This window comes from Drosophila simulans, chromosome 3L, assembly GCF_016746395.2.
Source record: "Drosophila simulans strain w501 chromosome 3L, Prin_Dsim_3.1, whole genome shotgun sequence".
Classification (NCBI taxonomy): Eukaryota; Metazoa; Arthropoda; class Insecta; order Diptera; family Drosophilidae; genus Drosophila; species Drosophila simulans.
In genome coordinates this window covers 15,359,292-15,384,145 of record NC_052522.2, presented here as the reverse complement: position 1 = coordinate 15,384,145, position 24,854 = coordinate 15,359,292, and the positions used below count along the sequence as shown (strand labels likewise).

General features: G+C 41.3%; 4 protein-coding genes across 8 annotated transcripts in view; 3 read left to right on the top strand and 1 right to left on the bottom strand.

Annotated features, from left to right (window-relative positions):
- LOC6738174 overlaps positions 1–20,220 on the top strand; it is a 35,088-nt gene extending 14,868 nt beyond the window's left edge. The window contains exons 2-3 of one of the 3 annotated variants that reach the window (XM_044922815.1): positions 628–1,537; positions 19,381–20,220. In XM_044922815.1, the coding sequence (XP_044778750.1) occupies positions 985–1,537; positions 19,381–20,099 (1,272 nt within the window). In that variant the 5' untranslated portion in view covers positions 628–984 and the 3' untranslated portion in view covers positions 20,100–20,220. Of the gene's footprint in view, positions 1–484; positions 1,538–19,380 lie in introns of all 3 variants that reach the window. The other 2 variants (XM_016169483.3, XM_016169482.3) reach the window with 2 other exon arrangements.
- On the bottom strand, positions 9,300–13,772 carry LOC6738175 (zinc finger protein 37). Its single transcript, XM_002084952.4, has 2 exons — positions 11,854–13,772; positions 9,300–11,796 (listed from the first exon to the last, which is right to left on the bottom strand). The coding sequence occupies exons 1-2, from the start codon at positions 13,429–13,431 to the stop codon at positions 10,444–10,446; spliced, it is 2,931 nt and encodes a 976-aa protein (XP_002084988.1). The 5' UTR covers positions 13,432–13,772; the 3' UTR covers positions 9,300–10,443.
- Positions 20,221–20,721: 501 nt separating the features above from the next.
- On the top strand, positions 20,722–22,622 carry LOC6738173. 3 transcript variants are annotated; one of them, XR_005543872.2, is made up of 4 exons: positions 20,722–21,476; positions 21,541–21,785; positions 21,850–22,010; positions 22,070–22,211. XR_005543872.2 is itself a non-coding variant. In XM_002084950.4 (4 exons), exons 1-4 carry the CDS (start codon positions 20,765–20,767, stop codon positions 22,558–22,560), a joined length of 1,617 nt encoding a protein of 538 aa, XP_002084986.1. In that variant the 5' UTR covers positions 20,750–20,764; the 3' UTR covers positions 22,561–22,622. The 3 variants fall into 3 exon arrangements, 2 of the variants coding, with proteins under 2 accessions (XP_002084986.1, XP_016032008.1); XM_002084950.4 differs by having other exon boundaries at positions 20,750–21,476; positions 21,842–22,010; positions 22,070–22,622; XM_016169484.3 differs by lacking the exon at positions 20,722–21,476 and having other exon boundaries at positions 21,646–21,785; positions 22,070–22,622.
- Positions 22,623–22,861: 239 nt separating this feature from the next.
- On the top strand, positions 22,862–24,557 carry LOC6738172 (phosducin-like protein). Its single transcript, XM_002084949.4, has one exon. It carries the CDS (start codon positions 22,980–22,982, stop codon positions 23,808–23,810), a length of 831 nt encoding a protein of 276 aa, XP_002084985.1. The 5' UTR covers positions 22,862–22,979; the 3' UTR covers positions 23,811–24,557.
- Positions 24,558–24,854: the final 297 nt, after the last annotated feature.

Sequence of the window (24,854 nt, the reverse complement as noted above, 5' to 3'; positions counted from 1 at the left end):
AATCAAATAGGCATTATTGATTGAGTATGTGCACACAAGCGATTTCTAATGAATGACTGATTGATAATATAATTGGTGTTATTAATAAAAATCAGCAAGCCACTTTTATAGATTTATAGATACTATAAAAAATATAAACTTTAATTCTCAATTTAAGAAATTCGAGCTTTCTAAGTCACATTCATTTGCTTTGAACTTTGGTAAATATTTTGTTGATATTCGTAGGCCTTTAGTTTATGGAGTTTATGGATCTTAAACCATCATTAAGTAATTCACTCAGCAAATCGACATTTTACACGTGAGCTGCCTTGGATTTGCCCTTATGCACTTCACGTGTAATCGAGAATTAGCTGGGCAAATATGCGAAGATTTTACAGCCTCGCAAGTGGCAGAGATTAAACGAAACGGAGCAGAGCTCCGGAGTAATGACAAATGTTTTCCCTCATTTCCACTTGGCAAATCAATAAAACTGAATTTCATACAGATAGATAGCCGAAGGATACACAGTATATGCATATGTTTATTGCTAAGATAAATTCCCCAGCAGCAAAACAGTAAACAGCAGAGATATATATGAAAAAAAGGAGAGCTTTAATGCCAACGATCAATATTTGTGCAACAAATCAGCAATGAGAGCGGCCTGTATCTGTGAGATACAGATACCATTTTTTCAACCCAAAACCGTACGAGATGCGTGAGGCGAATTAACACCGATGCGTTAACACAATTAGTTGAAAAGTGAAAAACGGCATAAAGTAGAAGCTGGAGATTAAATAAAATAAAATCTATATGCCAATCGGGAGTGTCGACAAAAAGCGGGCCAGCGAATTTGCAACTTTACACTCGACGCCCGTTTTCAGTCGCGCAATGAAGCTCCAGCATCGCGGCTGAGTTAAAGAAAGAAATATATACGAAAGCACATGTGCCGACTGTACTAAAACAAAGTGATAAAAAATTATTACGTAATATATATAGTTCTGAAAGATGGCCGATTTACTAAAGGCTCTGAATATTACGGGCAACCTGCTGGCAGGCCTCGAAGATGCCGGCAATCTAACGATTGCAACTGCCACAACCACAACTTTAAGTGAAGGCCTTAATGGCAATGCAACGACCTTGGATGCCGCAGCATCCACCAGTAGTGGCGAAAAACTCGATCTTGGTGGCTTCGATCTGCCCGGCAATTACTCCATACTCATTAATAAACTGGAGCAGCTGGCCTTGGGCTTGGATTCGGCATTGGGAAATTTCACCATCGATCGCCAGGAGGTCGAGATCAATTTGAGCGGTGCAGCCACGGCCAACGACGTTGCCGATGTGGCTGACGATCTCTTTGATGTCCTGCCAGCTGCTCGGGCACCTCCGCCGCATATAGCGCACGGATCAAGGATATATACGGGCGACGATGGCCAGGACTTTGCCCACGTGGTCAGCGATATCTGGATTGGAGTCATCCTAACGCTGCTCATCGTCTTTGTGATATTCTTCATATGCGCTTGCTTCGTTTATCACAAATTTCAACAGTGGAAGAACTCATGTAAGTGTGGCCAATGGGGCGTATGCGTAATATTTGGTATAAATGTATTTTAAAAATCCATTCGGTGTGAGATTCTTGATTCGATTTGCTGTTATAAATCAACTTATTTTGCATATCTTATTACTTAAGCGCCATTCAGTCTACCCTTCGAATTTCACCTATGTCAGCAGATCAATAATCAGCGAAATATTATTTCGCAATACTCCGTTGGGATTTAATCTGTGCCTTCATATTTACATACCTGACAAATCAAACAAACGCTATTGAAAATTCCGATTCGCGGTAATCCATAAATCAAATTGCAGAATCATTCGGGCTGAATTAAACGTCAGTGGAAACTCGTTTAGACTTGGACTTTGGCGCGAAGAGCGTCGAGAGCCAAGCAAATAAAAAACAAAAATAGAAACCGATAAAAGCAAATAAACAAAAGTACCAAAAGCAAAGTCTGCGGCAGGAAGGAACTTTTCCAACACAAATGAAAAAAGCGTAGAACAAAAACAAAACAATAAACTCCATCCCAGCGGAGTATGTAGTATGATTCACCACCTCTATAAAAAAGGGGGAATTGAAATTTCAGCCAGTATTTGGTTAGCACATACCACACGCATTCGTATCTTGTGACTTGGAAACAGTGGAAACAAGAGCCCAAGATATTTCACAGCTTTGCTGGCTAATAAACAATAAATGAGTGTGTTCCATGAGCTGCCTGTTTGCGCCTACTATTTGCCAAAATAATAATTAGAAGCCGCAGATCAGAAGCTAAAAACACTGCAAAAAATTATCACGAAAATGTGCCATTTAAAATAAAAACAAATTTTGATACAATTAATACAATTTAACACAATTACCATTCGTAAAAAATCTATAATGATTTAATAGAGCAAGAAAATCAAATTCGATTGTTATTGAATAAAATAATTTGGTAAAAGAAAGATAATAATTCTTTTATAAATTATTTAATTCAATGATAGAAAAACCTTGCCTATAAAAAAACTATAGTTTTCATTTTTCCTTTGTTCAAAAATTCAAAAAAAAAAATAATCATTAAATAATGCATTATGTAGATTTATTATATGTTTTCAATTTAAAGCTGATTAAATTTTCTTATAAATCAACGAATTTTTACTGTGCACCACCTCATCACATAATAATAATTATGTATTGTCCTGTTTCCACTCCCCAATAAATTAGAAAGCAATTAGCCCAATAAATTTCCAACTACATTGATTAAACATTGGGTAGAGAACAGCCCCCAGACAATGTGTTTTGGGCCCTTATCTTTCGAGAACCCCATCTTCTTGGCTTTTGGATCTTGGTTCTCTGGGCCATTGTCTTTGCGTTGTTGGCCGCCTTCAAAAACAAACATAACGTTTCCAGTTAATTAAAGTTGCAGTCAAGTGGGCCATTTAGAGTGAGAAATTCAAGCATTTGCCGTTGTTTACTTTTGCCAACATCTCGAACCCCCCCAGATACTTGTGCTTCCAGCGTCTCTATTACACTGCAAATTTGTGTTAATTAATTAAAATTTCCTTGTCCTGCACTTGGCCAACAGACTGGTTGTCAATTGTTTGCTTACGTTCAAAATGACTGCTGGCTAATTTCTTTTCCTCGTTTGGCTTCAATTAAGCCAGTTCAATTAGGCCCATAAGGGGCGAATGTAAGTAAAGTGCAGGAAGTCAAAGACCTCGAGCATTAATGGGCAAATGACAGATATTTGCTATACTCGTGAATAAAATAGACAAGGTCTAACACAATAAAATTCTAGTTGCCTTTGAAATTGAAAGGAAAAAGGTTTAAAAAGTCACAAATTCATCCAAATTTTCATTCACGTAATGCAATTTACTTAAAACAGTCTACGTGCAGCTATTTAAAGTTATTTTATAGTATTGTTTCAGCTTAACTGTTTTATAATATCTGTAAAAGATATTTATACACCAATATAAACATTGTTTAACAGCAAATAAAGTAGTAGTCACTTAAAAGAAATTTCTTTCTCTGCCTGAGCTAAGCTTTTTCTAACACTTTTCACTTGCAATCTATTCAACTGATATTTGTATCAAATAAACTCTAAAAACCACCAAAAATGTTCGAGTTGGCAACCGAGCAAAGTCAACAGTCAGATGCTAAATACTTTTGACTAACCACACCCCAAATCTATTGAAGATAACTTTTGTTATTTGTTATACTCTTTAGTCATTGCTTTTTGTAGCAAAGTAGCATTTAGCCTAGACACGTTTAGAGGCGATATGTTCAAATAAAATGTATTTCCATTTATTTATAGACGATAAAGTCATTTAAATTTTGCTTTACATATCAATGCCTTTATTCAATTTCCTTTCGGTGAAATTCTTTATTTTTTTTTTGGAGGAGTAACGAGTGTCTTTATCAAACCGCGAAACGTCACTCACGTACGGCCAGACAACAGTGCGTATGAGTGACGGGTCGTGACATGGTGTTCGTTTTGGTTCACGGCTGTTTAATTTCCTTTTAATGAGTTGTTTATCTTTGTGTTGTTGCTGTTACTACCGGCGTCATTGTTGCGGCCATACCATTGTTATTATTTTAACTGATTTGCCATCCAATTTACCGCTTTCGGTTGGCCAGCAACACTTATTGTTTTAAGCTGACACCCTTGACTGGTTTGCTTGGTTAAAGGCTTTAAATAGTAAACATATGTTCGGTGTTTGTTTGCGGCCAAAACCTTAGGGCAACAAACTTAATTCTGTACTTTGGGGGATTTATGTTGATGGGCAGGTTAAGATATGTTAAGATCAAGCGGGTTCGCAGAAGCTCAAGTTCCACAAATTCAGCAAAGTTCGAATGTTTCTTCATGATAGGAGCAACAAGTAACTACTAGATCAATTAAATTGTCATAAAGATAACTTATTAATAATACCACAAGTTATAACCATAATGTGAGTGGTACCAATTAGCCGAGAAGCCGAAGTACCAAATAAAGATAAGCCTTTTTAAAGACCATTAAATCTTATGCGCTAGGACCCTAAAATCAGGCCATAAAAAGTGTGTATATAAATAGAAACCCCTAATATTCCAAATCGAGTGCAAACTTTTCCGTTTAACTTTTAGCGCATACTCTCTCCAAAATACTTTGCGAACCGTAATGAAAACTCCTCCTACAATTTTAATCAACTTGGCCACGCGGCAAATAAAACTTAGCGATTGGTTAATTAAATTAGGCAGTTCGATATTGATTGCATTTGCAAATGTAATTAACATTTGCGGTGCTTTATCGGGTTTATTAAAGTGCAAATTGCAATGGCAATGGTGATGCATCATCATCATCAGGGCCAATGTCCGTCCACGAATTCTTCAAATCGAACTTAATCAAATCCCATCGTATTAAGTACGACTTTCTCCGTCATTCCCCCAAAAAAACAGCGATGGATTCGTTTTAAGCCGCTTTATATAATGCAGGAGGGCAAAACACTGACGTCAATACAGAATGGTTTTCACGGCAGACAACAAAGCCGTAAGCAGCTTACGGATATATATGTAGATTCACGTTTAGGATCAAGACTTTAACGTTGTATACGTTGTTGTTTTCGATTTGTGGCTAAAATTGAACCGAAGCGGAAAATTCGCATAAATATGCTAACTGAGCGGGGCACATATATTGCGCAAATTAGCAGTAGTAACGAAAATGGCATTTGCATTTGTATTTGTAATGCACGTAATAAGGCTAACACTAATCAATATTTGCTAAACTTTAGTAGACTGTAAACTACTGTGGATTTTGAAGGATTTTTTATAATTATTTTAAAGATAACTAAACAATTTTAATCTAAAACAATTAAATTTAATTGACACTTTTAAAATCCTTTCACGTTATATGTGAGAGTAGAAAATGATAGTATTTTAGGATGAAAATTTTAAAAGAATCAGGGTAAAATTACTTTTGTATTTTCCTCTCCAGCAAACAGGCTTTTCCATCCATCAATCAATTCCCAAACAAACACGCATACCCCAATTACCCTTTAATTGCCTTAAATGAATGGCCGCAGAAAACAAAATCCCCAGTCCTATGGCCTATTCCCGGTTCCATTCCATCGACCGCAGGGTTCGAACCAATCGACATGATGCTTCAGTTTATAAGCCACAAAACGTGTTGGATTTGTTTCAATGGCGCTAATTGCTTAATTGAAACTGTTTTTGCATTGGCAAGCACTAGTGGGCTAACTGTAAAGCTATAGACATGTGTTCGGCCCTATTATTCCACCATTACCCTCCGTAGGCGGCATAGCGAGATGTCAATTAGTATTTGGTTGCTAAAAGCCAAAAAGGCAGCGGCAGCAGTAACAGCAACAAATAACAGCTACCAGAATTAGCTTGTACCATCACACATGTCAAGCTGTCGTATACGTAATATACACTTTGATTAGCGTTACGTATACGCCACGTTGAGCATTCGATTCGGCGTAATTCGGCTAGGGAATCGAATCTGTGCATATATGTAGGTGTGTGTGCACTGCATGTATTTTAATTGCAAATTTCCTCCGACTGCATCATAATTGGGCAGCATATTTCAATAATTGAAGCGCGCTATATTTTTAATTAGTTAAATGCGCGTTTAATTAGCTTTATAAATTATGCACATTCAGCGGTTAGTTGCAGTCCATCTCGCTCCCCCGCCGCGCTATCCCTCTCACTTGCACTCAATTGAAGCCCTGCGGGAGCTGACTTTGGGCTTTTTTACAATTATGAATATTTGTTTGTTCGACAGAGCGACAGGCCGCATTGTTGTTTCCCGCTGCTCTGATTTATTTATGCATTTGGCTATATTTTTTTCGCGTTTATTTTCATTTTTAACGTTTTCGACTTTGTTTGTTTGTTTATGTGCCATTTCACTGTCGACGGGAAATGAACTCGAATGCATTTTTTATTTATTAACGATTGCATGATTTATGGATAAATAATTTTTAATGCATTTCATGTGGATGAGGCTTGTCAACAGGACTTATGAATAAAAATTGTTGCTAACGCTGGCAATATCGCTTGGTAATCGTGTAAATCAATTGAACCAATTCAAGAAATTCGTAATCCTGGTGTCATAAAAAAAACTAGTGGATTGCATAGTAGAATTAATTTACTGTTAATTTGATTTCACGGTCCTGCGGGTTTTAATCACATTTATTTTGTTCTATTGATGAAAAAATACAGTTTGAGCATAGTGCAGATTAAATTTATGACTCGAAATTATAAACTCCTTTATTGTTCGCATTTCCCACTAAAAATAGGAAAGTAAAAGTGCCTGTCATGTTTTATATTGTTATTTTTTCTTTTTTAATATTCATGCGGAAGTAAATTTACAACTCTAAATTAAATCAATAATAGTTTGCATTTCCTATTAAACAGAAAGTCAACGTATAACGACTTCCATATTTGTCAATTTCGTCTATATGTATGTACATAAATAATATAATATAAAAGGTGCTATATTTTCTAATATCTAATATATATCCCAAGGTAACTTAAGTTGCTACCTACATTAGTCTTTCTTCAACAGTCCTAATATAACTTTCCTTTGACCAAAACCATTAACCATGAATTACGTATTAAAGAATTGCATTGGTATTAAAACCCTATTACCCTATACTATACATTATAAATCTTATTTAGTATAAACAAAGGAATCGCATAAATGTAACCTTATGCCACTTTGCACTTTAATCATTCATACGCACCGTTGGCGATTTAAAATCTTTAAATGGCGCGCGTTCGCTTGAGTGTTGGAAAACTTGACAGTTCTCTCTTTCGCTCTCATTTGCCGTACGCACACAAACACAAGTGTCGATGGCAAAGCGGCTCACACACAAGGCAATGAGAGCTGCGCAAACAAATCAACAAAGCCAGGCAACAACACAAACACTGGCGCATTTCGAGAGCGCAGAACTTAGAACATTGAGCGGGATGCAACAATAAACAAGAAGGAGAGCGCAGCGGCTAATATCAACAACAACAACAAAACACGTTCAGCTGCAAGTTAACGACCGCAAAAAGAATGCAATGGATGAAGAGCAGAAGAAACGCAGCAGAGAGACTTAGCAAACAAAATCAAAAGCGGAGAGAGAGTGAAATGAATGAGTCTACACAGAGAAAAAATATTACAGAAATTCATTACTTTTGGTATAAATATAGCCCGTGTTGTTGTTGTTGCCTAAAACTATCTATCAGAATAAATTACACTTATTTTGACATTTTACATTTTTATCCCTAATTTTAATTTTAACGTTCTTTGCCACTATCACATTAGTAAGAAACCCCACTAAAAAATGTAATTGTATTGGTACCAAAAACCGCTGCCTCTGCCTCTGTTAACGTCGGCGCAGCGTGTGGCTTTATGGGTAGTTTTAAAATTAACCACAGCGAAAAGAAAGAGCAGAAAAAACCGAAGAAGTCAAAGTCTGAGAATGGAGCAAAATTCAATTAAAAGCCAGCAACATAAAAGTGTAAAAATGCTGACGAGTCGAGCCAGAAACAAAACAAAACAAAACAGTGAAGACAAGAGAGGAAGAGAACGGAGAGGGGAGAGCAGGCTTGATCGGCACACAGACACAGGCAGACACGCAAACACTCACAAATGCACACATGCACACATATTGCGGGCTGACTGACTGTACAACGGGGCGTATACTCGTTTTTTTCGGCGCTTTGCTTTCCACAATCGCCAGCCCAAATAATGTGTATACGTACAGTTTTTGCTCGCTTTTTACGCTTTCTACACCAAAAAACGGCGAGAACAAAAGTCGCCACACTTAATTTGCATATTTTCGCACACACCAACATGCACAACTCCCGTGCACATGTGTGTGTGTGTTTGTGTGCCTATGTGTTGTGTGTCACGTTGACTGTCTTCTCGCTTTCCCTTATTTTTTTTCGGCTTTTGGCACAATCTCCCAAACAAAGCACGCGGTACCACGCGTCGTATGCGTAATATTGCATTGAAAGCAAGCATGCAGCAAGCAAATTCTTTTTTCCTCATATTTGGCCTCTGTTATTCGCTGATTTTAGCATTTTTTCCCCGGCTGCGCTTTTGTTTGAGAGCCAGAACTAAATAAATTGTCATTGCTGCTGCCAGATGATAAGCATATGGCCAAATCATGCGAAGAGCAAAAGAAATTGGCTTTTGTTTAGACCGGAATGCCGCTCGAAATGAAAATGTCACTCACCAAAGAAGTGCAGAAGCTTATCTTTTATATATTTGTTTTTTTTTTCACATTCCTGCTCTTATGTATTTATTTATTAAGAATATTTATTTTAAGACGAGATAGGGAAATTGATATTTTGGAATATTTTTTTTAGTATTTTTGATAGCGATGCTATTATCCTGCTCCGTAGAGTTGAATGATCGTCTAGGAGATAGCTCTTCCACCTGGATCTGAGCATAAATCTCTCTCAGAGCTCCATTTGTCCCGCTTTATTTATCTCTCTCACATATCAACCCCTTGGCAGCATGAAATGAACCGTGTACAACCCCATTAGAAATGACAAACTGCCGCTCGACATTTACTCTCCGTGGTCCTTCGTCCTTCGGCCACCCCAAACGCAATCCTCTCGAGCAATAGTTAGTGCTGAAAAATTGACAAGGGCTGCAGCAGCAGCAGCAGCAGCTGCCTTTGGTTGTCCTATGCCATAAACATATAACATAAAACTCGCACACCCCCATTCAAATAATTGCAATTTCGGGGTTGAAGTACCAGGCACAACAACTGGCAAGTGGCATCAAATTAACAAGCGACAAATGTGAAATTATAAAGTAACGTATATTCATCGGACTCTCTTAGATGCTACAGAATGAGCGAAGCTGCCACAAATTCAATTTACAAAAATGCGTTCAGTGTATGTAGGAAGTAAGCGATGTTGACTTTTTGCATGTTCATTTGCCTTTTCACTACGCTTACGATTCGAGAAATTAAGTAAATATACTAAAGTAAATGCGTAAAGTATATAAAATAAATATAGTAAGCGGAGATGCTGAGATAGTGCAGAATGCTTTCCAAGGGAAAATATATAAAGACTTTTCCCAAAGCAATTCATGTGCTTATACAATATAAATTTAAAATTATATTCATAAAATTAGGTTTGTTTTGGAATTTCGAGCATAAGTTGCAGATTTTGTATAAACTGCATGCTAAATGACTTGCAATTGATTTTATGTTTGCTGTGAAATTAAATGAAATTGTGAAATATTTCTCAGCTTGTTCGGACTATAAATGCGGGGGGAATGGAGGGAATATGTTTGCAAATCAAATTCGAATCGGTGTGCGCATTTGTTTATAAATATCAAGTTTTGCTGATATTGAAGCTCGATAAGATTGAATTGGTCGAGCGTTTGTTTGTTTACAAATTATTTATAAAAACCTTGATTTGGGACTTCAATTTGGTTCAAATGAAATTTGAGTTTCAGCCATTGAATTTTAAAATATTTTAGTTGCCTAGTGTTGCAAACATTTCCCATGCTAGCTTACTGACTAATTTATTGGTATTTTTACATAGTTTAACTTATTTTGTTCACAAAAGTTGCTCTGTCTATAGAAAAATATATATATATATTTATGTATAAAACTCATTGCAGTCTCTTGCTTGATTTCTTCATATCAAATATCAGTATTTCTTTTATAAAGTAGTCTTTTCTTGTTCTTGTCGGCTTTATGTCCTTCACAACGTTGAATAATTCCCGGCTAACCGTATCCTCAAAATTAGGTCGTAAGTATATAAATAGAATATATAGAAAATACTTGATCCCTGCTGCAAGATTGCATTGTAAATCGAAAAAGTTAAATTGCGAGGTGTGCGCTACGCTAGGGAAATGTCTCCATCATTTCCAAGTACAGTGGCATCTTAAAAGGTAATGAGTAAGAAGTGTTGCTGACCCTGAACTTAAGTCTTTAAATTTCCGCCTGCTGACCCACGACAGTGAAGTAGCTGGTTATCTTGCGATTCGCCTTTGTCTTGCCATCAGCTGTCATCGAGCTGGACAAAGCGTTCTCCTTCTCCGGCGTGATCTCCTCGTCGTCCTCGGTATTGGGTGCCGGCTCCATTTGCATGGACAGCGTCACTTGGACTTGAGCATGTCCTGCTCCGGCATCTGCCGGTATGTCCTGGCCAGATCCATCAAGTTTGTCCTGCGTTGGCTCCTCAGGTATTTCTGGCATAGCACTCAAGCTACGCTTCAGGTCATTCAGTAGCTTCTCCTGAGCAGCAATCTTTTGCTGCAGCTTCTCGCGTCGCGGACGTCGTGTCGCTGCTTTGGCTTTGGGTTCGTTTTCCTGCTCGTTTTCTGTTGCCGTTTTTGGGTGTTTCTTATCCGCCATGCCAGATCCAGAGACTTGCTCCTCCATGCCATGCTCACGCTCCTGGTGGCGCAATAGATTAACACGCGACGAGTAGCCACGCTGACAGGCATCGCAGTTGTAGGGTTTTTCACCTGTATGCCTGCGCATGTGCACCCGCATATCTATCTTGCGAGCGAAACGCTTGTCGCACAGCTCGCACTGAATGGGTTTATCGCCGAGATGAGTGCGTCGATGGACCACCAGATTTTGGCGTGCACGGAACGCCTTACCGCACAGATCGCAGCTGTAGGGCTTTTCACCCGTGTGAATGCGCACGTGGATGGACAAATCTGAGCTGCGAACAAATCCCTTGTTGCACTTGTCGCACTTGTAGCGCCGATCGTTCTTGTGATGACGCATGTGCAGCGAGAGATCCTGCTTGGTGGCCAGTGGCATTGAACAGATATCGCATTTGTATGCCTTCTCGGCGCGATGACGCAATTGATGTTCCACCAGACGCATCTTTAGGCGGAAAGCCCTGCCGCACTGTCCACACACGTATGGTTTTTCGCCGGTATGGAGGCGCAGGTGATCTTGCATTCTTGAGAAGCGCTTAAAGGTTTTGCCACAGAAATTACAGGTGTGAATTCCCCCGATTCCGTTGTGCTGCGATTCCTCCGATGACTCACGTTTGATCGAGGTAAAACTCTCATCTGTTGAGCTGTTGTGCGGCGAAATAGTGGCTGAGGAGTCATCATCCACCTCAGCCTCTTCCTCCTCGTCATCATCCTCCTCCTCATCTTTGATTTCGACAACGTAGTCCACATGTTGGCGGCTCTTGCGCATGCGCCGCTCTGGGAGTTCTGGCTCCTCCTTGATTTCTTTGTCTCCCAGCGGAATGAGTACGGGTGTCGGTGACTTGCGCTCTTTGCGTCTGCGCTTGCGCTTGGTTGAATTGGTGGGTTCCTGTATTAAAAGGGTTTTAATAGGCAGCTTTTTAGAAAAATTCATGTGTGATCTTACCTCTGCCATCTGCTGATGATCGTTTTCACTCTCGACAGGCATTTGGTGATGCACTTGATCCACCTTTTTCGATTTGCCAGCACTCGCCGGCTGGGAATGACCTTCCTGGTGGCTGTTGTCATCTTTTTGTGTCCCTGCTTGGCCTGCTTCATCGCTTGTCAATTGCTTATCGTTAATAGTTCCTTTTAGAGCCACCGATTCTGTCTTATCCGGCAACTGGTGATCTTCCTTTGAATTTGTCTCAGAATTCTCTAGGTGCTTGGGATTAGTCTCAGATTTCTGTGCCGACTGAGTACCGTCTTTCTTCGATCCCTTCGCGTTTTGTTGACCTTTTACGACATTACTCGACAGTGGTATCTCCGTTGCAGCGTGCTCCCCCTGATTACTTATTTTTTTGGCCAGCAGTGGCTCCAATACTGGCTGCTGTCCCTCCTCCTTGTTCATTTTTTTCTTCTTTTCCGTCTTTTCCGCATTATCCTGTTCGTTCCGCATGCTCTCCGGCTTGGTCCGCTTTCTGCCTCTTTTTTTGGGCATCGGAAGCTTGATGATCATCTTGTTACCCTTGGAGCTGCTGGTTTTCTTTACTCGTTCGGCTGCAATATCCGCCACCACGTCGTTGATCATGGTGAGATCCGCCTTGTCATTGGGCACGGTACTTGGCGGAGCCTCCTGCTCGGGTGGCGGAGTTTCCGGAGCTGGAATGGGCAGCTGAAGCTGGGCATTGGCCTTGTTCAGAGCCAGAGCACCGGGAATTGTGACCATGACATGCGGTGGGAGATCGGTGGGTTCCTCCTTGGGCACCAGCAACTGAAAATAGCCATGCTGCTGGCTGAGGTGCTCCTGAAAGCGTACCACATCCACAAACTGTGAGTTACAGGCGAGGCACAGTTGCAGCACGGATTCTCCTTGGACGAGCAACTGGGCACAGGCCTTAAGTTGGCCCACTTCCAAGGGATCAATGATCAAGGGAGGAGTAACCATGGGTTCTTCAGCAGAAGCCTTGGTTTTGCCTCGCTTCCTTTTCGGTTTCTCGACGTGCTCCAGCTGGAAGTGTCTGGAGAGGATCAGGTTGTCGTCGTAGTGGTGTGCGCAGCTGGTACAGCTGTAGATTAAGCGGCGTGACTTCTCATCTGCGAGAACTTGAGCGGCCACCAAGGTAGCACTGGAGGCGATGGAGGCACTGGAAGCCTGCGAACTTGTGGAAACCTTGCGTTTGGGCCTCCCACGGGCTTTGCGTTTGTTGTTGCTGGGTTTTCCACTTTCCTCCAGCTGCTCTTCGTTACCGTTACTGACCTGCGCTTGCCGTTGTTGTTTTTGTTGCAGCTGCTGCCGTTCTTTCTCGGCCTTTTTTGTTGTCTTGGCTGCTTCTTCTTCCACCAAACGAATGCGCTGCGCCTCCAGTTCCGCCTCATCCTCGCTGTCGATTTGTAGCGCTACATCCGGCAGATCGTCCTCCTCCTCGTCTTCCTCATCCTCCTCCTCTTCTTCCATATCGGACTCATCGGACTCCTCGTCGCCGATTGTTTTCTTCATTGTTTGCAGCGGATTTGCACCATTTGCCATTGCCATTTTCATCATGTCAGACACGAAACGCTTGCTTTTCTTTTAACAAATCGGCAAAAACTGCGGCGCAGCGTTCAGAACAAATCCAAATCCACCGACGCCGCTGGAAATTTTTATTTTTCTGCCTCTCTCTCTCTCTCTCTCTCTGTGTCTCTTTTTGCGTTCTTACCCTTGTTTGTGTTCGTGTGCGAGCGTGCAAAATTCGGCGTGCATGTGTTGGTGAGCGTGATCGCTTGCAACACTGTTTGAGCGTGTCAGTGCTGTACAGCGCCTACCCAAAGGGCAGTGCTGGAAGTCGGAGCTGCCGCAACGCGCTACAATTCAAATAAAAATGAGCGTTAAATGTGAATTGTTAAAGTAAAAGAGCAGCTGCCGCCACTAATGCCTTTTTGATAGATATTTGACTTTTGGCGCAGAAGCGGCCAACTATTTGTGTATTCCGTTCACGCGCTCAAATGGCACGTATTTCCCATGCACTTGTTTTTGTTGTATTCGCCCACTTTTTGCACTACTTCGTGGCCAACATAGCGGCCAAAACTGATGTCAGTGCAGCTGACTTGGATTTTTTAAGCCTACTTCTTTTCACTGTTTAACTTAAATATTTTAAAATAAATAATACTAATCTTAATTCGTGGGACAAAAAGAATTGTTAATATGCATTAAAATTCTCAGAGGAAGAAGTTTTCGATTGTATACTCCTTGTAAGCTTCTTTTATCATTTCCTTTGTAGTTAGTCCAACTTTTTCTCATATAATCTTGCCAGCACTGATTCGCAGACACCCAGACGGTTTAAGCCTATTGTGCTATGTTTTTTTGATTTTAGTGGGACGTACTTTGGCTACATTGTTTGCCCGCATTTTCGCTACGGCGGCAACATGTGCAAAAGTCAATTTGAAAATTGCCGCAACTGCCGCACAGTCGCCCAATAGGCAGGAAAAGTGGTACTTTGTGGTTTAAGGCTTGTTTTCCACGCCCCAAACACCCCCACCCCCCCTCACACACATAAACAATCGACCCCGAACAGCCCACCGGGAAGTTGTTTATATTGTTTTTAATAACATTCAGCGCCTCGCACAGGCAAAAAGGCACCATGTGTGGCTTGCATTTTATGAATTACACTAACTTTTTTCTTCCCCTGCCTACGCACGCCGTTTGCATTTTATGTATTAGTTGAACTTTCAGCAAGTTCAATGTACATAAATCAAATGGTCCAACAGCAGTTGCTAAAATTGAAAAAAAAATTCTACTTTGGCCTAAAAGTAATTTCAAATTTAAAAACACTAAAATATACCATTATGGTATATGTGAATTTATAAATAAAGAAAAAATACCATTTATACCATAAACTGATTTTGCATATTGAAATATATTAATTTATTAGAATATCACATAAGTTTTAAACAAATGAAATTTATTGATTCATGAAAATGATGCCTGAAGGCTTAACCTTTTTAACCTGGGGCTAAAATAATACTTTGCAAATTCAACTGGAGTTTGTTAGCCGCAAACAGCGACTAAATTTGATGTACGATTGTATAATTTAGTTTTGGGAAATGCGACTTTCGTGACAGACCCCTAGTTTCGTCCTTTTTTGCACAGGAGCCTGCTGTGGGCGGAAAACGGGTGATATGGGGGGTAAGCGGCACGGGAAATGAAATATTCGCAAACAAATAGACACACTTATTACTTTTTCGTCCTGGCGGCGGCATGTTGGATGTTGGATGCTCCTGGCGCGTGTTTCGCTTACTCCTGCTGAAGACGTCTTCATGTTGTCGGTTTTGTCCTTTTTATTGTTGCTCCTCCTGCCTTTCACTGACATGCAGCAATTTTTCTTCATTTCTGTTTCGTTTCGTTTCGTGTTGCAAGGACCCACCGAGGACCTTCGCCCGAGATGGATGGCTTGTCTTGCTAATAATTTAGCAGTTAGTTTTAATGCCCTACAGTTGCTGATGATGGGACATTTGTCCGGCAAACACACACAAATGCCACGGACATAATACGACAAATTTACCACCGAGCCTATCTGATTCGATCCATTGTGCTCTCTGCAATAAAATGGAAATTTAGGGAAAAATATTCATTAATTTTTATAATTTTTATGTCAATACTGCACTTTTGTTAGAAGACTACAAATATTTCAAAATTATTTTACTAATGAAGAGACTCTGATTTTAATCAAGTTACTCATTCTGAAACTGCAATATAATAAATAGTAATAGTTTTATTTACTTAAAGAAACATAATTGATTAATTTATTTTTTAATTATTTTAAACTAATTCCCTATAATTTCGTATTGATAATTTTGCTTAAATGGTAGGCCATTTGATGTCCTTCAAGCTCGAACCAATAGCATCTTGTCCAGATCCTGGCCATGGGCAACATCATTTTTCTTGTCTCCGGCTCAAGGAAAACAATGCAATTCTGACATGCGTTTAGTTTAGGGCCTAAAACATTCTTTCGCATTGTTTTCCATCTATTTTTTTTTTCCATGCCAGACCGACACGTGTTTTTCCGAGGCAAGGCCAAAATATGGCCTGGTATTTGCATGCTGGCTGCTACAAGAGTTTAATTAGTTAAACAAAGAACAGAGGCTGCAGCAGACAGGGCCATAAGTTAGCCGAGTAACCCCTGGCAAAACCCAGTCCAGACCCTTGACACGGATCAGAGCAGAGCTCCAGATCCGCAAAATCCTGTGGGAGGCATAGGTAGCATTTAACGCCTGTCCTCTCCCTGATCCGTTTCCCGGGAATTGTCTGGCGGCGGCCACAACTTCAAATACAAAGTTGTCGGGGGATTGAAACACCGCCCGCCCCCTTGGGGGAACGGAACTTGCTGCCCAGATCTTGGGGCAGGCCTAACAGGTTGGCGAGGGCAGTTGGTTGGGGCAAAGGGGGCGTCACAGTCATAATAATGTTTCAAGGCCGCTTTGGCCCCGGGCGTAGACATTGGGGAGAAATTTAAACGGCAATTTGGAGCCGTGTTTACCAACCCCAAGGACATGGAGATGGGGCAGGGGCAGCTGGCAGGACGGGCACGGCTCCACGGCGGCAGCATCCAAAAATGTGGGCTGAACTCTTATTTTTGGCTCTCTTCTTTTTTCTGGGTGTGGGTTTCGGCGGGGCATAAACTGCTTACGTGCCTGGCAAGCCTTCGAGATGGCTGCTGTCTGCCAGACATTTTGCACTGAAAAAAAAAATATATTAAAAAAATAATTAAAAATTACCATACTTAACATAACAAATTAATCAGTATATATATTTTCTTATCCACAAATTTCACTAGAATTTAAATACCCAACACATAATATAATAATATAATAGTTAAAAATTAAAATTTCAATTTCTCATTAAACGTCTAAAAACATTATCATTAAAAAAGGAGAAACCAGCATTTCAAACATAATACATAATTGTTTATAAAATATTGTAAATTTTTGAATTTAATTTACTTTTTTGTCATAATAATAAGAGTTTTTGCCAGTGCTTTCGCCCGAGGAAAGCATTTGCCCCTTTCCATTCTCGCCCACTTTTTTTCGGTCTGGTGGCAGGCATGTCGCCATCGCCATCGCCATTTCCATGGTCCTCATCCTGGGCACGTCACTTTTGGTTGCTTGAGCTGTGTGTCGTTTGTTTTCCTTTTCTGCTTTGGTGGTTTGGCGCACAAATCCACAAAAACGCACAAGCGCCCACTCCCACCCACTTCCTGCGATTCATCCGCCTCCTTGGTGGACGCCCAATGCTCGGGCACGAAGCCCCAACATAAAGTGTGTTTAACTTTTTGCGTTGATATTGTGAAAATGCCCAAATATCTTTAGCCTGCCTTAGGTAAGGATGCTCAGTACCTACACAAAAATAAGAGAATAAATTGCATGATGTTGGCGAAATATTTCATATGAAATAGAGATATGAGTAACATAATATACAAATTAAGAAACGTGTTCTAGAAAATAGGCACATATACCAATAAACATATACGTTTTATTTTAAACCTTACCTTATTAATTACAAATTATTCAAATTTTGAACTTATATTCTTGTAGTCTGCAGTTTTCGGTATAACTGATTTAAATAATATGAAAGTTAGTATGCAGTTTTTCTTTCTGTGTAGCTGTAGTTTCAATCCTGATGGCAAGCGAGTTTTTGTTGTGGGCGCTTTGGCGCTTTCACGACCTCTGGCATATTGACTAGTTGGAAATTTGGGTGTCCATTTTGCTGCTGGCTTATAACTTGTGGCGAATATTTTATGCACAACGCACTTACACTTTTGGTCCTTGTTTATTTTCGTTTCGTTTCATCGTGGCAAGCGGCTTTCGCTTTTTTATGCGCTGCACTTCATTTTATTGTCGTGCTAAGCTGCGTTTGGGGAATTGAATGCGTATGTCCTGCGGCTCAGGATTATGACCCCAGACAGTTCATCAAGCCAAGTAGTTGCTGGGCAGGTCAGAAAGCGTCCTTTTCGGCCAGGGGAATGGACAGTTTATGGCCAAGTGGGGGTTGGTTACATACTCCAACTAGAGTGGATGTTCAAGCAGAACTACAAGTCGCACGGTCATAGAGGCTTTTTCCGAATTAAAACTTAAATTTAATGTGAATCAAGCGATAAAATACTTGATAGAAAAATAACTAGAAACATCAAAAATATATACAGAATATTAACATACATATATACATTTATGCTTGTAAAATGAATGTATTTCTTGATTGTTTTTACCTTGAACCTCCTCCAGTTTGACTAAGCTCTAATTAATCCTTTAAGCCTCTGTATTTAACTGAAACTTAAATAAAGCAACTACAAGTACGGACGACCTGTCGCAAAATCAAAAGTGTAGCCCTGCGACATGTCCTCCCCTTGGAGGACATACGTTAAGCTCGTTGTAAGCCGGCCATAATTAACTAAAGTCAATTGAAAATTACAAAAAGGCTTAAGCACATTGAGCTGTCGTCGCAGGAGAAGGAGGTAATGGAGTTGGGCCACTGACAGCTCCCCCACGGTGCTCCACTGCCACATGGTCGAGCAGGCCCACCCAAAATGAGTTTTCACTTTCAATCCGCCCGCTTTCTTCCAACATTTTCCGGCCATCATCAATTTAATTTCGTAAGCTCACCGCCGAGCATTGCATAAAAAATGAACGTCCATTCCATGTGGGTGTGAAAATGTTGGAAAATGTTTGAAAATGTTGGAAAATGTCGACCCGCAGGCCTTAAATCCCCGCCAGTATCGCAGGAGCAGCTAAGAATGAAAGGGTGTGAACCGAAGCGTGTGCCATTTTCAATATTTGCCAAAGCCACCCAGCATGCGGCTAATCTGGAAAATCTTGTACCACGTCATGGGTAAAACGCTTGCCGCATCAACAGTTCCATGTACTCCATCACCGGGGCTGCTGACTCACCTTCTCTGGGCGGAGAGGATTCCTGGCCAGATGCTTTGCCCATCCCGAGAGCCACATTTATTTTCCTCCTGCCGCTGGACAATTGCAATAAATGTTTTTGTTGCCTACTTTTAAGGGTTGGCTCGCCACTTGCAGTTGGTCGCCTTAAGGGCTTTTCACTGGCTTTTAAACGAACAAGCATGGGGTATAAAAATTTCATTTAGATCCGCAGCAGCATCCCCAAAAACTATAGGTAACATTTCCGGCCGTTTGAAGGCGATTTAAGTGCCGTGGATTCCCAATTCTCAAAGGGCAGCAATTGATTTGATAATTCTGATTGTTCTTTTTTGTTCGTTTGACTGCCGGATGTAGCGGGCTAAAATCTGGCGGGGAAGAACAAAAAGGATACAGTATGAAATAAATACATTTAACTAATAGGTAACTAACCTTAGAAGAATTCAATATAGCATTTGTTATATGAAAATGAAGGGTATGAGGCTCATACTATGAGCTACAGAAATATCTTCTATATTTATAAACTAGTTAAGCTTGCCACTTTTTTCTTTAGTGACCGGAGTATTCATTTCTTTCTCAGACCGCGCCAATCACAGTGATCCCACAATCGAGATCTGCCGCCGCTGTCCGCCGGATTACGAGGCGGAGTCGCTGCCCTCGTACACGATTGTTTCCGGATTGCCAACGTACGACGATGCACTGGAGGAGTTCCGCAAGGCGGGCATTATTCTCACACCCGCCGTGGTGCCCATCATCAAGATCTTCGAGTGCAACGAGACCGGCAAGGAGCAGGCGGTGGGCTACAGCCTGGTGGAGACGAACATAGCGAGTGCGGATGCTGCCGCGGATAATGTGTCGCTGGCCTCGACCACCTGCAATTGTGGCAACTCCTCGCCCACCTCATCGCTGCCCAGTTACAGTGCCGCCACGGCGGCTGTGATGGCAGCGGCGGCTGCTGCTACTCCGCAGGTGATTGAACTGTCGCCGGAGCACCTGGCCTCGTTGTCCCAGAAGCGTCTCTCCCTGCAGATCTCATTCAATAACTCGGTGCGCCGGCAGTCGCCGCTCAGGAATCATCTGCTGAGATCCCGGGCGGTGGGAAATACCGCCGGAGTGGGTCCATCGGAGGCAGCCGGTCCTGCCATTCACGGGTCAGGAGCTCACGGAGTCCATGGCGGCGGAGGTGCCACCATTATGCCCGTTCTGCATCGCTCCTCTTCCACAATTTCACTGTCCCACGAACGCCAGTTGCTGGATCAACGCCTCAGGCATTTGCATCATCGCGGTTCCCTCTACTGAGAACCCATATAAAGCATTCAAACTGCCTGACTAATCCTTCCTAAAGGGTATTCCCTACGTTATTCATATCCCAAGAGTTGTTAGTTTTAAGATACAGACATAATAAACATGCGTTGTTTTTTGATGGCTTTTGTTTCAATTCAATATCATTAAAAGATTACTTTTTGTATCTTTATGTATAATAAATAGAAGGTATTTTCAACTACCTTGGTTGTTTACTGGTAAACGTAAGTACAAATCGCATAAAATCAATAAAATCAAGTCAATACACCGGCACCTCAACTAATTACTATGGAAACTAAACAAAATGTTTTATGGGTGCCATCGCCGGCTTTTGTAGTTTAGTTTGATATTCAAAGTTTATTTTAATAGTAGCTATGAGCGCCTCAACACGTACTGGATTAATTCCCACGCCCAAGAGGCATGTCAAGTATCTAAAAAAGGTAAAGACCTAATCATTACCCTAAGTTCTTGTGTTACCTCTTGCTACTATAAATAATTATTAGTACTGATTCAAAAATGATAATACTACATTGAGATACTAAAGGCGATCAAAGTTGGGTTTTTTATTTTATTTTCAAAAGTATTTAAAATTGAAAAAAATAAAATCAATTAAAGTGCTTCTGTTTTAATAGCGCAAAAATCAACATGGCGATATATCGCGAATGCCTCTCAAGTTCGAGGCCACGCCCATGCCGCTTTCCTTACGCCCCTTTGGAGGTCTCTTCAATCCTTTTGCCAAAGGATGCTCGGTGCTGTGCAATCATCCGGCGCCATCTGGGGTCAAGGATGTGATTAATCAGCTGAAGACATCGTTGGCGATCGAGGGCAAAGGCCAGCAGCATGGTAAACAGGATAAAATTCCTGAGGAGCCGGAAATGCAGCCCCATGAGGCGGATAATATTCCGGAGGATCTGTTCCGGCGATATGCGGAAACGGATTCGCGTCCGATGACGCCAACGCCCACGGTAACTAGTATCCATACCAGGACCAGTGCTGGGTCCTTCTATCGCCGATGCATTACTCCGGAATGGGGCAAACACGAGAACATAAAGCGGAAGAAGATCATATTGGATCTACGGAGATCGCACTCCCAGGAGACGCTCTACTGGAAGCCCAGTTCGGAGCTGACCCAAAGCGGCCTGGAGGAGGACAAGAAGCCGAAGAGTGCCGGTGCCAATGAGGACAAGAAGCCAAAGAGGCAGCCATCCAACGAGCAGAGACCCAAGTCCTCGCTGGCCACCGCAACTCTGGCACCCGGCGGAGATGCCTCCAATGACCAGGAGGCCAAGCCCAAAACCTGCATCAATGAACACGAGCTCAGCGACGAGGATGTGCGAAGGGGCAAGAAACGGAAGAAGTTGAAGCCAGCTCAAGGTGGGTAACCAAAAATATTTATGATTAAAAATAAAACTAAATTGGCTTTGAGTTTAAATTAAAGCCACCACCACATTTCACTTGAGTGAGGATCCCGAGACGCAGGTGGCTGCTTTGGGTCCCGATTCACTGAATCCCAGCACCAGACCAAGTTTGATACCTAACTCACTCACCTTGTTGCCCAAGGACAAGCGAGAAACTGAGCGGGAACCGATCCTCTTAAAGGGCAGTTTCCTCACCGATGAAGCTTTTCAGGCGTTGAAAACCGATTTGGATGTGGACTTAATAGAAAACACTTTTGGTAGATATGTAAGTGAAATTAGATTTAGCTATTGGTTTTTGTAAGTTAAAATATATTTTCAAAGCTCAATAGAGCTCTAAGAGAGGCCATCAAGTACATGCCACCCAAACCCAAAACTGTGCCGAAGCCAGTCGATGATAAAGTTCCACCAGAAACAACGTCCAAAATGCCGCGAAAGTTCTCCAAATCAGCGACCAGATTCGATGTACCCATGGACCTTTCCATGCTAAAAAGTGAGTACGCTTCAAGTATTTTAAAGAAATTAATTATACTAATTAACTTACCCATTTAGATATGACACCGTGGGATTATTTGAGCAAGTGCGTCTGGGTGTCGCAACAGAGAAAGCAGCTGTATAAACGAGTATTCTTGAAGTATCTGAGTAGAATCGAGGAGCCGGAAAGCGAGTTGGCCGCCATGGGAAATGATGAGCTGCCGGAATACAAATACCGTGAAAGAACCCTCGTCTGGCAGAGTCTGCCACAAGCACTCGAGGATGTTCTGGAGTTCCATGGCACTGAGGAAAATGTACAAGGCACACTGAGAATGTTGGGCTACGACGCCCAAGTATCGGGTGACTTGGACTTCCGCGCCTGGTGCGGAATCGTCTCCTTCGCCGAAAGATTGGCCCTAGCTGATGAGTCCGGATCGGATGATTCGTGCGACGAGTTGGAAAAGGCAGATTTCAATAGCATGGAGCAAATAATGCCGGACTTCACTGTGCCCGAAAAGCTTAAGGAAATTTTCGATGTAATTCGAAAGACACATAAAAATAGATATTGATTTAAGATTGGTTACTAATCATTGTCACTAAATTGCATTTAAAAAATAAAAACTATGTGAAGCAAAACAAAATATCAGCAGTTATGAATCTAATTGTTCTAGAAGAAGAACATACATATGTAGCACTATAATTCATTTGTAAACTAAGTGAAAAAACGATTTTATTATTTTTAAATAAAAACGAGAATAACTTGAAAACAATTTTGAATATCGCGGTCATTGAAATTGCATACTAACAAAATATTATTAAATACTAACGTAAAAATACTGACAAAATACAATCATACTAAAAACAGTCGATATCGAAACTGAACCATCGGTATTGTGACAATCGACCTATCGATACTACCATTAGTGAATAATCCAATCCCGACTAATTAGATTGTAAATTAAAAGTAAAGACTCGTTAATTACCAATCATGGCCACCCTGGAGGACAAACTACTGGGCGAGAAACTGGAGTACTACTGCAGCAGCAGCGAGGGCGAGGACAATGGCGACGAGGGAGACGATAATAAGGGAGCATCCGGAAAATCCCGATCCTCCGGTCTGACCATCGACACAAATCCGGATGCGACTCCGGCTGGCGGATTCCGGCAGCAGAGCTCAACGAACACGGGTCCCAAGGGCGTTGTTAAGGACTGGCAGAGATTTAAGCAGCTCGAGGCGGAACGACGGGATGAAACCGAGCGTCAACGTCTGGCGCTGGCCAAGAAGCTCACCATTACGGCGACAACGTCGGCGGAGGACGAGGAGCGCAAGCGACAGGAGGAACTGGACGCCGAGCTGGACGAACTGATGAGCGAGGACTTCCTGCAGCAGTACCAGAAACAGCGGATGGCCGAGATGCTGCGGCAGACGGGACACCATCAGCAGTTTGGCCAGGTGCAGCAGTTGACCAGCCACGAGGAGTTCCTCGCCTGCGTCGAGCAGGAGAACAAGCACACCACCATCATCATCCACATATACGAACGACAATTGGCCGCCTGTGCCACGCTGAACAAATGCCTGGACAGTCTGGCCAGCGATTATCCGTCCATTAAGTTCGCCAAGATCTGCAGCTCCGTGGCTGGAATGAGCAGGGACTTCCGCACCAAAGGATTGCCCGCCCTGCTGGTTTACAAGGCCCAAGCGGTCATCGGAAACTTTGTGCGGCTTACCGATGACCTCAGCGACGACTTCTTCGCCTCCGACGTCGAGAGTTTTCTGATTGAGCACGGCATTATAGTGGACAGAGCTCTGTACAATTGAGCTGGTAGCAAGGTTTATGAACTGACAAGTAACTTATTCGAGGTTTAACGGCTGGACCTTTCAATGTATAGCTAAGACCATTAAACTTTTAAGTCCACTCTATCTTGGTTAATTCCTTGATCAAATTCCGACACGTTTTTACAAAGTTATATATAAACCGTATTATTTGTATCAACAAAAGAAACTAACACGACTTCTTGGAATCTCCGAGTTACTTGTCAGTTTAAACCTGGGAATTAGAATTATCCGCAAATTTTGACCAAATATGTGTTCGTAAGATTAGCATTTAAGAGAACTTAAGCCCGCCCTCCTTTTTGATTTTGCAATTTAAATATTTATTTTTTCCACTCAGTAATTAGTTACATTATATGTATGATTCTTTTCTCTTTTTTTGTTTTTTTTTGTATACAGAAGTTCTTAAAGTGCAACTTTCACAAAATGGAAAATGTCTCTAAAATGGGGTAAATCAAAAGAACTATAAAACTAAATTAAAAATATTTGAAAAATGTATTCGAAATGCATTTTGCACTTGAAAATATATGGAACAGATCCTGCTCACTAAATATAGCGTATATCTATAACGATTCTGTCATCATTTACAACACGATTTATATTTATGTAATAGTATTTAGTGGCTAATGAATGTACTTCACTCGAACTCGTACTCCGTAAGATTTATACAATTATATATTTTATAGCTTATAGCCTACACATATACAGCAATAAAAATGATGTCGATAAAATTAACCTTCTTTTTGTTTGCTTTGCTAATCAACAAATTGGTGTTACTTGCAATACTCATTCCTATGTTCTGGGCAACATTCAGAGCTTTTAATTCTAATTTTTACACTTAAATAGATGCGCTTCATACTACGTATGAAATGGCAAAATAAGATGCATTCATTTCCATTTGTTTTATTTCCTTAGCTAACATTTAGAGTAATTATGTAAATTCAATTTCAAAAACACACCAAATGTGGCCAAACACAGCGAGGAGGAAATTGTTTCTTTCTCTAACTTCGCAAAGAATTTTTCAATTAAAGC

Coding starts and splice junctions, on each gene's coding strand:
- LOC6738175 (XM_002084952.4), bottom strand. CDS start 13,431: ATGATGAAAATGGCAATGGCAAATGGTGCAAATCCGCTGCAAACAATG. Junction 11,797..11,853: donor ATCATCAGCAGATGGCAGAG/GTAAGATCACAC, acceptor CTTTTAATACAG/GAACCCACCAATTCAACCAA.
- LOC6738172 (XM_002084949.4), top strand. CDS start 22,980: ATGGCCACCCTGGAGGACAAACTACTGGGCGAGAAACTGGAGTACTAC.
- LOC6738173 (XM_002084950.4), top strand. CDS start 20,765: ATGCCTCTCAAGTTCGAGGCCACGCCCATGCCGCTTTCCTTACGCCCC. Junction 21,477..21,540: donor GAAGTTGAAGCCAGCTCAAG/GTGGGTAACCAA, acceptor TTTAAATTAAAG/CCACCACCACATTTCACTTG. Junction 22,011..22,069: donor GGACCTTTCCATGCTAAAAA/GTGAGTACGCTT, acceptor TTACCCATTTAG/ATATGACACCGTGGGATTAT.